This window comes from Camelus dromedarius, chromosome 17 (genome assembly GCF_036321535.1).
Source record: "Camelus dromedarius isolate mCamDro1 chromosome 17, mCamDro1.pat, whole genome shotgun sequence".
Lineage (NCBI taxonomy): Eukaryota > Metazoa > Chordata > Mammalia > Artiodactyla > Camelidae > Camelus > Camelus dromedarius.
The window spans coordinates 33,425,242-33,437,696 of NC_087452.1; the positions used below are offsets into that span (position 1 = coordinate 33,425,242).

The following is a 12,455-nucleotide window of genomic DNA, read 5'->3' on the forward strand; positions in this document are numbered from 1 at the left end:
CCTCTTGTTGGGTCGGGCGGAGGGGCCGGGGTTTCTGGGCCTGCGGTCCACCCCGGGCTTTGGGTTTGGGGAGGTGCCTGGGCTTGGCCGGGACGCTGGAGAAGGAAGTGCCGGCCGAGGCCATCCCGACCCGGGTCAGGTCCCGCCCAGGGCTCTGCCAGGACCGGGCGCCCGGCCCCGCCTCGCGGCGGCCGTGCACTGCGAACTACATCTCCCATAATGCACCCTGGGGGCGGGCAGGGCCAGGCCCAGAGACCGTAGCCGGGCCTCTGCCGCGAGAGGCCGGCGAGGGCTGTCTTCCTGAGCCGGCAGCCGGACGACGGGCGGTGGGTGGGGGCGGTGGTCAGCGCTGTGGCCATGTCTGCGTCCGCAGGGGATCGTGGTCTCGCGAACCTGAGCCCTCACTCCAGGCCCGGCCGGACACCCGTGCCCTCCCGGGGGTCCGGCAGAAGGCAGTGACCGGCAATCTCTGTGCGTCCTGCCCCCTCCTCCCAGAGAAACAGGTGAGTCCGACTACCAACTCACGTGGCCTGGGGGCACCTAGAGACTGGAGAGCTGTCATCTTTGGAGGGAGGGGCTTGAAGACTGGGAGCCTCTGCCGTCTATGCTGCCATTTGCGGTAGGAGGACTAGGTCTCTCTGGGGTCACTTAGACGGTTGGTCCCCAGCTGGGGAATACAAAAGGCGAGGCCTGGAACTCTTCCTTTGGCTGAGAGGGCAAAGTCCTGTAGGGGCAGTGGCCAGGTAGTACTGCCCCACCCCCCAACGCACACTTTCTGCAAGCAGAGGGCTCTCAAACATTTGCAGTGGTTGACTGTGGGGTGAGCAAGGCAGCTCCTGAAAGTGTCTTGGGGCTTGGAACTTTGCTCTCAAGGGTGTCCTGGCTCAGATAACCGAGCTGCCGCTTATACCAGGTGAGCCACTCTGAGCTGGAGTTTGCTGGGGGAGGGTAAGCAGCCTTTGTCAGAGAGGGGAGTGGCCACCAGCAGTGACAAGTACCAGGCCATACTCTCAGCAGGGTAGGCATCCTGCTGAAGTAGCTACAGCGCAGCCTCACGTGGACCCTGTCTGCCACACCTCCATGCATCCTGGCACTATCCTCCCAGGTGGACCACTCCTCAAAGGATCAAGGCAGGATGGAGCACTGTGTAAGCAGGAAGAGGGAGCAGGAATAGTAGAGAGCCAGTTGGGAGGGGCTCTTGCAAGGCCCTCCCTTCCTTCAGGCCAGGCACCTAGAGGAGGGAGGCACAGTAGAAGGGCTGATTGAGCTAACTTGTTTGGTAACATCGCTCAAAGGCACAGCAGAGCACTTCTAGGGAAATTAGCAAGCCCTGTGGTCTTCTAGAGAGGCTGCCTGAGAAGGGGCCCAAAGGGAGTATCTGGTTCTAAGAGACTTCTCTTGTTTGACTGCTTCAGATTCAGCCCCCCAAAAGCTTCGGCCACACAAGTTAAGGCTTCAGTGGCTACTAGGTAGGTTTTGCGATGAGTCTTTCACCCTCCCTGCCTAGTTTCCAGTGTAAGTGTCCAGAGAACTGTTTGCTTCTTCAGAGCTTTTGGCTGGATCCCCAGATTGGCCTTGGAGTTACTGAGGTGCTGCATGATCTCAGGTGGCAGGGGAACTGTTAAGAAGGAAGGGTCCACCAGCCTCAGCCAGCTTAGCCTGCCCTCACTCTTTGCAGGTACCATGCTGGGTAATACTCAGACATGCTGGCTTAGTCACCTGAGGGATCAGTGAGTAATGGGCCCTCAGAGCATCCCATAAGCTGCTATAGACCTTGTTTGAGTCTTTGAGCCAGAGGTGCAAGGACACAGAGCAGGTGCATGTGACAGACTAAGGAGTTCAACTTGGCAGACACTTCTAGGAGCAGCAGAGAACTAATAGTCTGTTCCTGCAACTTCAGGATGAATAGCCAGTTAGCCTGGGGGAACTCCTAGCCCTAGGCCAATAGACATCTTTTGGGCCCAAAGTCACAGAAGGGTCATTTCAGGCCACAACCCACCTTGCTTCATGAGGTCAGAAACACGTTTTCCCAAGCCAGTTCATTCTGGGCCTGGCTCAGGGGGAGCAAACTCTCAAAAGAAAGATTTACATGGCAGAGACCACTGGGTCTGTGTGTAAATGCAGATACACACGATCTGAATGCTGAATAAGAATAATCACAATATGCTAAAGACAGCTGAGTGTACAAATGCCTACTCTGTGCCAGGGTAACCAAATTACATGGATTCTGTCATTTAATCCTCCCACAACCCAATGAATGGTGCTATCATTATCTTCATTTTATAGGTAAGAAAGCTGAGACTCATAAAACCAAGCCAGGTTAATCCAGGTCCCTCTGACTCCAGAGCCATTGTTATTGAGCACTTGACTACAACCAAGGACAAATCTTCCCCACAAGCAGGAGTCTCCCCAGGCTACACTGGAGCTGGGTGTTCTTTGAGGATTTTTCACCTTCTCCCTTACAAAATTATATACTCCTGCTGACATTTTGAAATTTGTGGCAGGTCACAGGGTGACCCTCAGTGTAGAAAAATAAAGTAGAGCAAGGGGGATAAGAATCCAGGATATTTCTAAGGTCACACTTGAGCAGCAACCTGAAGGAAGTGACAGAGTGGGTCATGTAGATATTTGCCCAAGCAATGGAATAGGTGAGGTGGGGGGGCAGCGGAAAAAGCAGGGAGATGTGGTCCAGGCAGAAAGTTCAGCAAGAACAAGGTTCTGAAGTGAAGGAGTACTCAGGATTCACATTTACAATGCACTTAAGGAAAGCCATGAGGTCAGTGCGGCTGGGCTGACACAAAGCAAGTCGGGTAAAGGGCAGGAGATGAGGTCAAAGAATTAATGGGAGGGGGTGTAGATAGAGTGGTTCTTGTGCATCACTGTGAGGAAATTGGCTTTCTCTCTGGGTGAGGTGGGACCATTACAGAATTGTGAGCAGAGGAATTACATGACCTGGCTTCTGTTTCAAGTGGATCACTTTGAGTGCTGTGAGAAGGGGATAGACTGCACAGGGACAAGGGCAGAGGTCAGTAAACTGGTTAGAAGACTGTTGTAGCAGTCTGCTAGAGATGTAATATTGGCCTGGACCAATGTGGTAGTGGTGGAGGTGATGAGAAGTGGTCAGTCTCTGGATATGGGCATTTCCCACACAGCATCAGTAAACTGTTACATGAAAGTTAGACATTTGTCTGGAATCACTTAGTGTCTGTTCCCATTATTTTAAATGAAAAAAAGTATTAACGCTCCCTTCATCAACCCCAAATCCCCATTTTTCTAAAATGGCACTGAAACACAAGGAAAATACATACTTAATATATGCCCGATAAATTATAGTGTTAAAATATAAAATGCTTAAAACATTTCCTCCTTACATCAAACAGTGTTTGATGTAAGCCTCTTTCGTTGGCTCTCAATGATCTTCTGTCAGTTCTATTTGGAATGTCATTTGAGGCTTTAAATGCACATTACATTATTAAAAATATACATCAAGTATTGATGACATAAATATGCAGTTTCTTCTGTATAAACATAAGCTCAGTCAATATGTTTGTTGTATTAGTTATCTATTGCTGTGTAACAAATTATCCCAAAACTTACCAGCTTAAACAACCAATAAATATTTATTATTTCATACAATTTCTCAGGGTCAGGAATTTAGGAGCCTTTTAGATGTATGGTTCACATCCGATGTCTCTCATGAGGTTTTAGTCATCCAAATGCTTAACTGGGGCTAGATGTTTTGCTTCCAAGATTGCTCACTCACATGACTAGCACCTTGCTACTGGCTGTTTGCAGGTGTCAGTTTCTTGCCATGAGGTCCTCTCTATAGGGCTGCTTGAGTGTCCTCACAACATGGCTGCTGGCTCCACTTAGAGTGATCTAAGAAGGCAAGGCAGAAACCACAATGTCTTTTATGACTCAGCCTCAGATGTCACACATTGTCATTTTCACATTATCCTGTTGGTTACGTAGATCAGTGCTGCTCAGTGTGGGAGGGAAGTATACAAAAGCCTGAATGCCTGGAGTTGAGGATCACTGGGGACCACTTTGAAGTCTGGCTACTGCAGTTAGGTATTAAAAACCAGAGGCATTCTATGGGGCAAGTGTTAATGAGAGATATTTTGCTGGGTGTGCCTGGGTGTATTCTGAATTACAACCGACAGAATTTGCTGATGGTTTGGTATATGAGGTATGGGAAAAAGAGAGGCATAAGGGATGACTCCAAGATCATTTGCTAAATAACTAACAGAATGAAATTGTCTTTCGCTGAGATAGAGAAGACTCTGGGAGGAACAACTTTTTAAGGGGATGCTCAGGAACTCAGTTTGGGACATACAACTTTGAGATACTGTAAGATATCCAAGGGCAGACATCAAGTAGACAGTTAAATGTGTGTGCTTCTAGAAGTAAGAAAATAGATCGAGGCTGCAAATAAAATTTGGAATCATTAATGTATCAGTAAAATTTAAAACCACAAGATTGGGTATAATCACCAAGGGATTGAATGGAGACAAAAAAGAGATCCGGGGCAAGGGTATATAGCTCAAGTAGTAGAGCGCATGCTTATCACGCATGAGGTCCTGAGTTCAATCCCCAGTACCTCCATTTAAAATAAATAAATAAACAATTAATTAATTAATTAATTAATCTTAATTACCTCCCCCCACCAAAAAAAAAAAGAGATCCAAGAACTGAAATCTGGATCCCTCAACAGTAAGAAGAACTGCAAAGAGGACTGAGGAGGGGTGGTCCATAAGGTAGGAGGAGAACCAAGAAAGGAAAGTGGAATACCGGAAGCCCAGAGAAGAAAGTGTTTTGAGAGAGGGAAAATAATCAGGTGCATCTGTTGCTGCTGCTGAGTGAAGTGAGATGATCCTGGAGGTCACTGGTGACCTTGAGGCAGCAGTATTGCTGGAGTAATAGAGGCAAAAGTCTAGTTGGAATGGGTCCCACTCTCAGAGGAGTCCTCTGTGGATGCCTTCTCGGGTTCCTGCTGAGGGCATGCAGAGCCTTAATTACTCTGGCCCTTTGTCAGATAAGGTGGTCCACACCTTGGTCTTCTGGGCTCTGACCCTTGCTGGGAACCATCACTCTTGATTGTCCTGATTAACAGGATTGGTGGCCTAGAAAATCCCAAAAGGTAAATGTTCTCCTGAATAATGTTCCTTTGCAGATTATTCAAAGCACACTCTGTGTGGGGTAATGCTGCTGGCCAGTGGTACCCAACCCCCAATTACTCTGTGGTGCTCCAGGATCAGTGCAGGAGTGGCCACTATGCTAGTCTCTGGTCCTGCCTCCCTGTCTGTTTTGCACATTGAACTTCTGTAAAAGATTAATTTGAAGAAAGGATTCAATAGCTTACCACAAAGATGACACAAAGAAAAGCTTGAAAATCAGTTCTTTGGTTGTACATGCAGAAGCTGCCTGATAGGAACTGGGGGAGGGGTTGTCAGAGAGTGTTCTTGGACACAGACAAGCTGGGGCCACACAAATGCTAGTGATGGTGACGCTGTTTCTTTGCGATCACTCCTCTCATGAACGTTTTTGAGCACCTACTTCATGCCAGGCTCAGGGTGGTGTCATTTGCCCAAGGTTGTAGAGCTAGTAAGGGACAGGCCTCAGTTATTCCCTGTGAACTCTGCTCCAGGAGGGCAGGGATGGGGTCTGCTTTGCTCACACTAAAACCAGTCCCTCCCAGGCCCCTGCCCTGCCTGCAGTGACCTCCTCATGAGTCTGACTAGTCTTTGCTGCCCTTCTAATCCAGCCAGCCAGCTCTCTCTCCCTTAAGGGGTCAGTGCCTCAGATGGAACCCCTCTCCTGTAGATTGTATGCTGCCTGCCAAATGAAGACCCTGCAGCCTGTCATTCAGGGGCCTTAGACGCTGACCCCAAGTGAGCCACCCAACTTTGTTATCCCTGACATCCCCTCATGGCCACCTCCACCTGGTCCTGAATGGGTGTAAGGACTGGGAGATCAGGCTGAGTTTGTCCTCAGTGTCCATCAAATGGGCACTGAGAAGTGACATGTTTATAGCTAGTTTTAATTGAAAAGGCAAGCCCCAGTGCCAAATTCCAAAGGTACAAAATGCAAGGAGAAAAGTAAGGCTCTAGCTTGAAGACAAGCCTGTTTGCTCCAACTCACTTCTTTCCTAGGAAGGGCCTAAATAGCAAAAAGAACTAATTAGTCAACTCGGTTTTAAGTGGAGAAATGTTCATGGCAGGATGTACAGTGGAAGAGATCAGGATACAGAAGGATTTCAGTTCCCAGCTCCACCACTTCTTTCCTGTCATGCCCTTGAGCAGGGTACTCTCTGTCTCAGTTCCTTCATCTGTATAGTTAGCCTGACAAAAATGCCTGCCTCAGAGAGGAGTGATCAGAAGTAGATAAAAGTCCACATAAACTTACAATGCTACCTTGGCATTGAATAAGTGTTAGCTGCTATTATAAGTTTGTAAAAAATACATACATATATTTTTTATATACATTTTTAGAGAAAGACTAGAAGGACATATACTAAAATGTGAGCAGTGAGAAATACTGGGAATGATGATTTATTCCTTTCTTTATACTTTTTTTGGTATTTTTTTTAAGTTTTCTACAATGACTAGATACCATGCATTCTTTCTTTTATAATCAGAAAAAGAACAGCACAATTCATTTTTTAGAAAGGAGTACTCAGAATCCATTCCCCAGAGGTTTGAATAGCTGGGTCCTGGTGAGGGGTACTTTCCTGTACTTAACCACTGTTAACTCTGCCAGTTACACCCCGCAAATAGCACCTTCCTCCTTACCCTCAACAATGTCTTTGTTTGCCCCACAGGAGAGCCCAGGGAATGGCTGCTGACATACAGAGGAAGAGAAGTGGAGAATGCCCTGATGGCATGTTGGCTCCTTCTGATGGGCAGAGTGTGGAGAGAGCTGAGAGCCCCACACCAGGACTGGCCCAGGGAAGGGAGCCAGGTACGGGCAGGGAGCGCAGCCCAGCCAGCTGATGGCTGGAGCAGCCTCCAGGGCAATCGGGATTCCCAGCCACGCTTTCACTCCCACTCATTCACACATGTGTTCACTCACTCACTGAATATTCGTCCTGTGCTGGGGATACTGCTGGGATCCAGGTTCAGTCTATATCCGGAATTCCTCTCCACTTCAGCCGCTTGCCCTGTGCTGTCTGGCTGCCAATGTGGGCTCTCCTCCTATTCCCTGTGTCTACAGTGTACCTCCCTGGCTCCTTCTCCCCACCTCAGCTCTCAACTTAAATGTCACCTCCTCACAAGGGAGGGCTGCTTTGACCATGCTCTGTACAGAATGCTAGTTATTTTGTAATTTTATTTGTCTATGTATGTATTGTCCATCTCGCTCATCCACGGTTGTGAGCTCTTTAAGCACAAAGCAGTTGTATCCCCTGTACCTGGTGCAGTGCTAAACTCATAATAGAAACTCAAAATATATCTGTTGAACTCCTGTGTGAAAAAAAAATCGGTAAAGGAAGACTGATATGGTCCCTCCCTTGGGGGAGCTGGAGGTTAGTGAGACCATTACAGTGGAGCCATGGGTCTCTGAGCAGAATCGGGAAGCCTCCTCCCAGTGAGAGAGATTCGCTGAGCACAGGAGGTATTCCAAGCACAGGGCAAGTGCTGGGCACACAGCAGTGAACAACCAGGTTCCTGCCATCGAGGGGGATCCCCATGCAGTTGAGTAGAGGACAGTAACTGACAAGTGCCACAAGAGACATCAAGGATCAGGATATGATGGGGAGGTGAGGGTATAGCTCAAGTGGCAGAGCACATCCTTACAGTGCAGGAGGTCCTGGGTTCAATCCCCAGTACCTCCTTGAAAAACAAATAAGTAAACCTAATTACCTCCCCCTCAAAAAAAAAAAAAAAAAAAACGGGTCAGGATATGATAGAGTGCTGAGGGTTGGTGGTCAGGTGATGGGGGCAACTAACATCTTTGCTGAGAGCTGAAGTGTGACAGGGAGCCGGCCTGCGAGGGGGTGGGAGCGCCTTCCAGGCTGAGGGAACAGGAGATGCAGAGGTTCTGAGATAGGTGGGGGTGTGTTAAGGGCATCCAAAGAGCAGGTGGGCAAAGGCCAGTGTGACTGAGATGGGCAAGGCCTGTGAGATGAGAGTGAGAGAGGCAGGCAGATACCAGCCGCCACTGCAGCCTGGAGGGTTCCGGATCTTATTCCCAGTGTGATGGGAGAAGACTGGCGCTGTAAGTCTCAGAGAGACATGACTTGCAGCAGACAGTAGCAGGAGGGAATGGTGGCTTGCCTTATCAGGACAGGCAGTCAAGCTTAAGAGCTGTATTGGGCACCTTGCTGGTGAGGTGGTCTGCCAGCAGCTACCGCTCTGAACACCAGTGCTTTTGGCTGGCAGGTGCTGGGCAGGAGGGTGCCATGTTCGTCCATGCCCGTTCCTACGAGGACCTGACTGAATCAGAGGATGGGGCGGCTTCTGGGGAGAGCCCCAAGGAGGGTGCTGGGGGTCCCCCACCTCTGCCTGCAGACATGCGCCAGATCAGCCAGGACTTCAGTGAGCTGAGCACCCAGCTGACAGGTGTCGCCCGAGACCTGCAGGAGGAGATGCTTCCAGGAAGTTCTGAAGACTGGCCGGAGTCCCCAGGGGCAGCCGGGAGACCAGCCACAGAGCCCCCAAGGGAGGGCATTGGTGAAGGGGATGAGGAGGAGGCTGCCGAGGCATGGCGACTGCACCAGAAGCACGTCTTCGTGCTGAGTGAGGCGGGGAAGCCTGTGTACTCTCGTTATGGGTCAGAGGAGGCTCTTTCCAGCACCATGGGTGTCATGGTGGCCCTGGTGTCCTTTCTGGAGGCTGACAAGAATGCCATCCGTTCCATCCATGCAGGTGAGCCACTTGGAGGAGGGTTCTGTTCTGGGAGGTGTCCCTGGCGAGGTTAATTCATAGCAGGTTTTGAACTCCCAGGAACTAGAGGGCTGGGATGTACTATGTGACCGAGGGCAGTCCCTCCACCTCTCTGAGCCCCAGGTCCTCATCTGAACATGAGGTACAACACTGACTGCCTCATAGGGCTGTTGTGAGGGCCAAAGGTGGCTGGCACGTGGGCTTTGCTCTTGGAGAGGGTGAGAAGCCTGGGGAGGTGACCAAAACATCCCAGATTGTGAGCCCCACCCAGCTCTTGCCACTTAGCCCAAGAATGTTTGTTTTTCAGAAGTGCTTCCTGAGTTTTTTTTAAACTGGCCCCAGTCTGTGAAGCAAGTGGCAGGAACAGGCCTGGAGCCCTTGGGGAAAGGGGGCCCTTGGGCTTCTGTTTTTCTTTTCATCATCCTGAAGCCCCCACTGTGTGCAAGCTCTGAGGGAGGGTGGAGAGAATGTGGAAGGCGACATGCTGCATAGGAAGGCAGGGCTCTAAGGTTGCCTGGCCAGGCCAATCCCGGAGGGCTTCCCAGAGAGGGGCTGAAGCTGACACCACCCCCAATCCCCCCATCAGATGGCTACAAGGTAGTGTTCGTGCGCCGGAGCCCACTCGTGCTGGTGGCAGTGGCCCGCACGCGGCAGTCAGCGCAGGAACTGGCACAAGAGCTGCTCTACATCTACTACCAGATCCTGAGCCTCCTTACTGGCGCGCAGCTGAGCCACATCTTCCAGCAGAAGCAGAACTACGACCTGCGGCGTCTGCTCTCGGGCTCGGAGCGCATCACCGACAACCTGCTGCAGCTCATGGCGCGAGACCCCAGTTTCCTGATGGGAGCTGCGCGCTGCCTGCCCCTGGCGGCGGCCGTGCGCGATGTCGTGAGTGCCAGCCTGCAGCAGGCGCGTGCGCGCAGCCTCGTCTTCTCCATCCTGCTGGCGCGCAACCAACTCGTGGCGCTCGTGCGCCGCAAGGACCAGTTCCTGCACCCCATCGACCTGCACCTGCTCTTCAACCTCATAAGTTCCTCCTCATCCTTCCGCGAGGGCGAGGCTTGGACGCCAGTTTGCCTGCCCAAATTCAACGCAGCTGGCTTTTTCCACGCCCACATCTCTTACCTGGAGCCTGACACGGATCTCTGCCTGCTTCTAGTCTCCACCGACCGCGAGGACTTCTTTGCAGTCTCTGACTGCCGCCGCCGTTTTCAGGAGCGCCTGCGGAAGCGCGGTGCCCACCTGGCACTGCGGGAGGCACTACGCACGCCATACTACAGTGTTGCCCAAGTGGGCATCCCCGACCTGCGCCACTTCCTCTACAAATCAAAGAGCTCGGGACTCTTCACCAGGTGAGGGAAGGCCTTGCTTGAGGCGGACAGGGGTGTGGGGAGGGGGAGCTGGTTGGGCCTGAGTCCTGAAGCTGATGACCCCTCTGGGAATAGACCTACATGCTGTTTGTTTGACTCTGACACCTGGGAACCAGACTCCCTGTCACTCTACCCTACTTCCTACCAGCATATCCTCTATTTCATTCATTGCCCACAAAGCCTCAAAATACTGAGTATACCCAGGGAAGGAAGCTGGAACAGAGGTCTCCTGGGTTTTTTGGCCTGGAGCTGCTCTTTCTTAAGATAAGGTCATTTTGGTCTAGCCCAGGATGTAGAACTCTTCCTCTACTTCTTCCAACAGAGGGGCTGGAGCCAGATGTGGCAACTTCTATCCTCCCTTTACCCCTTTTGGTCCAGGTGGTTCCCAGCTCACTATTCCTCTACTTTAGACCTGTCACTCTGTCTTGGACACCTAAATTCAGACTGGCCTCTCCAGGAGAGTATCACCAAAGATGTCATGAACTTGAAGGAGATGGGAGAACAGGGCTCCAGTCTGAGAGTACCCAGCCCTATCCTGGGGACACTTCAGAGGTGGGGAAACAATACCTTGTCCTGGGGGAGCATTTGGAGGGTAGGACACATGGCAGAGTCTCCCTGGCTAGGAACAGGTGTTTCTGGATCTCCAGAGAAGCCAGTGGAAGTCACTCCTTTGCGAACCCACTCCCCCATCTCCAGCCCTGAGATTGAGGCCCCATACACCAGTGAAGAGGAGCAGGAGCGGCTGCTGGGCCTCTACCAGTACCTGCATAGCCGTGCCCACAATGCCTCCCGCCCACTCAAGACCATCTACTACACGGGCCCCAACGAGAACCTCCTGGCCTGGGTAAGGTGGCCCTGGGGTGGGATGGGCTTCATTGGGGTCCTGGGCAAGAGCCACAAGTGGTGTCTAATAGGATGACCACCCTGTGCCCCTCTTCCAGGTGACAGGTGCCTTTGAGCTCTACATGTGCTACAGCCCCCTGGGGACCAAGGCGTCGGCCATCAGTGCCATCCATAAACTGATGCGCTGGATCCGCAAAGAAGAAGACCGCCTCTTCATCCTCACACCCCTCACCTACTGATGAGAATGTGTGGGGCTCAGCCCTCCTAAGCACACTGGGCTGTGGAAGCGATGGGAGCCTCCTGGTGGGGCTGGCCTCTCTTGCCCAGGCAGCAGGCAGGGACTGTGGGTTGGCATGTGCATTAAAGTGCTTTGGGAAAGATACTTCTTGGACCTTGTCACTGGTTCCTGCGCTCACCCACTCTCCCTCACATACAGACACTGCATCCTCCTCCCTAGACCCCGCCCAGGCTTCCCCATGCACAGGGCACATGCACAATTGAGCCTCTCTTCTCCCTCCCTTGTACAGCATGTGCTCAGGCTGCATGTGCTCAGAGTTGACCCCTGGGCTGGGGTTGTTTTCATTTAGCTGAAGTCTCCCACATGTAAAGTGTTTGCCAGTACCCCACTGGTAGTGCTGCCCCCCACCCCTGTGAAGCACCATCTCCATACTTGGTCTGAACCCCTAGTGCCTCCTCCTTACTCCTAGGTGGGACCCCCCAGCTACATGCCCTGAAGGACCACCCAACTATTTGAGAACCCTAGCTGTTGCTCTGCCCTTGGGCTGCTGTAGTTCAGCAGAGGCTGAGCTGAGTAAGATGGGGACACTCAGGTGGGGAGAGTCTGAGCCCAGGCATAGGTAGGAGCCCTTGGTGAGGTGGCCTAGTGTTCAGCACAGACAAATTCTGAGTCCGGCCTCTGGGGAAATTGTCCCAGCTTAGGCTTCCTCATGAAGGGCTGTGCACCTCAGTTCCCCTACCTCCAGCCAGCGCCTTCCTCAGAGTGGCCCCCAGGAGTGAGCTGGAGGGCCTGAAAGAAGACCCAGCTGACCTCTAGGGTAGGAGTGGACCCTGCTTTAAGAAGGGGTGTTGTCACTAGGTAGACCGGGACCTCTTCAGTCACTCTGTTCCCTGGCATGGCCCAGCCTACGTGTGTCACCATGGACATCCCAGGAGGCTCGGCAGTGAAGGCCCAGCCCCATTAACCCTACCACAAGATGTTCTTTGAACAGAGCCCAAGGCACAGTGCAGAAAGCCTCTACCTTACTGCTGGGGGGCTCTCACAATTCTGCCACAACTTAACCATCCCACTGGCCAGGGGAGCAAAAGGCCTAGGGAGTATTTATGCAAGAAGAGTGTCCAT

At 51.8% G+C, this 12,455-nt stretch overlaps 1 protein-coding gene across 3 annotated transcripts; it reads left to right on the top strand.

Annotated features, from left to right (window-relative positions):
• The first annotated feature begins 239 nt into the window (after positions 1-239).
• Positions 240-11,477, top strand: MON1A (MON1 homolog A, secretory trafficking associated). Of its 3 annotated transcripts, none has more exons than XM_010978275.3 (6): positions 249-503; positions 6,821-6,960; positions 8,379-8,864; positions 9,469-10,234; positions 10,949-11,096; positions 11,194-11,477. In XM_010978275.3, exons 2-6 carry the CDS (start codon positions 6,834-6,836, stop codon positions 11,332-11,334), a joined length of 1,668 nt encoding a protein of 555 aa, XP_010976577.1. In that variant the 5' UTR covers positions 249-503; positions 6,821-6,833; the 3' UTR covers positions 11,335-11,477. The 3 variants fall into 3 exon arrangements, with proteins under 3 accessions (XP_031326217.1, XP_010976577.1, XP_064352597.1); XM_064496527.1 differs by lacking the exon at positions 249-503 and adding an exon at positions 892-913; XM_031470357.2 differs by lacking the exon at positions 11,194-11,477 and having other exon boundaries at positions 240-503; positions 10,876-11,090.
• The last annotated feature ends 978 nt before the right edge of the window (positions 11,478-12,455 follow it).

Excerpts from the sequence above, each read along its gene's own strand:
- MON1A (XM_010978275.3), top strand. The coding sequence starts at position 6,834 with ATGGCTGCTGACATACAGAGGAAGAGAAGTGGAGAATGCCCTGATGGC. Across the intron at positions 10,235-10,948 it reads AGCTCGGGACTCTTCACCAG|CCCTGAGATTGAGGCCCCAT; the intron begins GTGAGGGAAGGC and ends CCCCATCTCCAG. Across the intron at positions 11,097-11,193 it reads ACGAGAACCTCCTGGCCTGG|GTGACAGGTGCCTTTGAGCT; the intron begins GTAAGGTGGCCC and ends CCCCTCTTCCAG.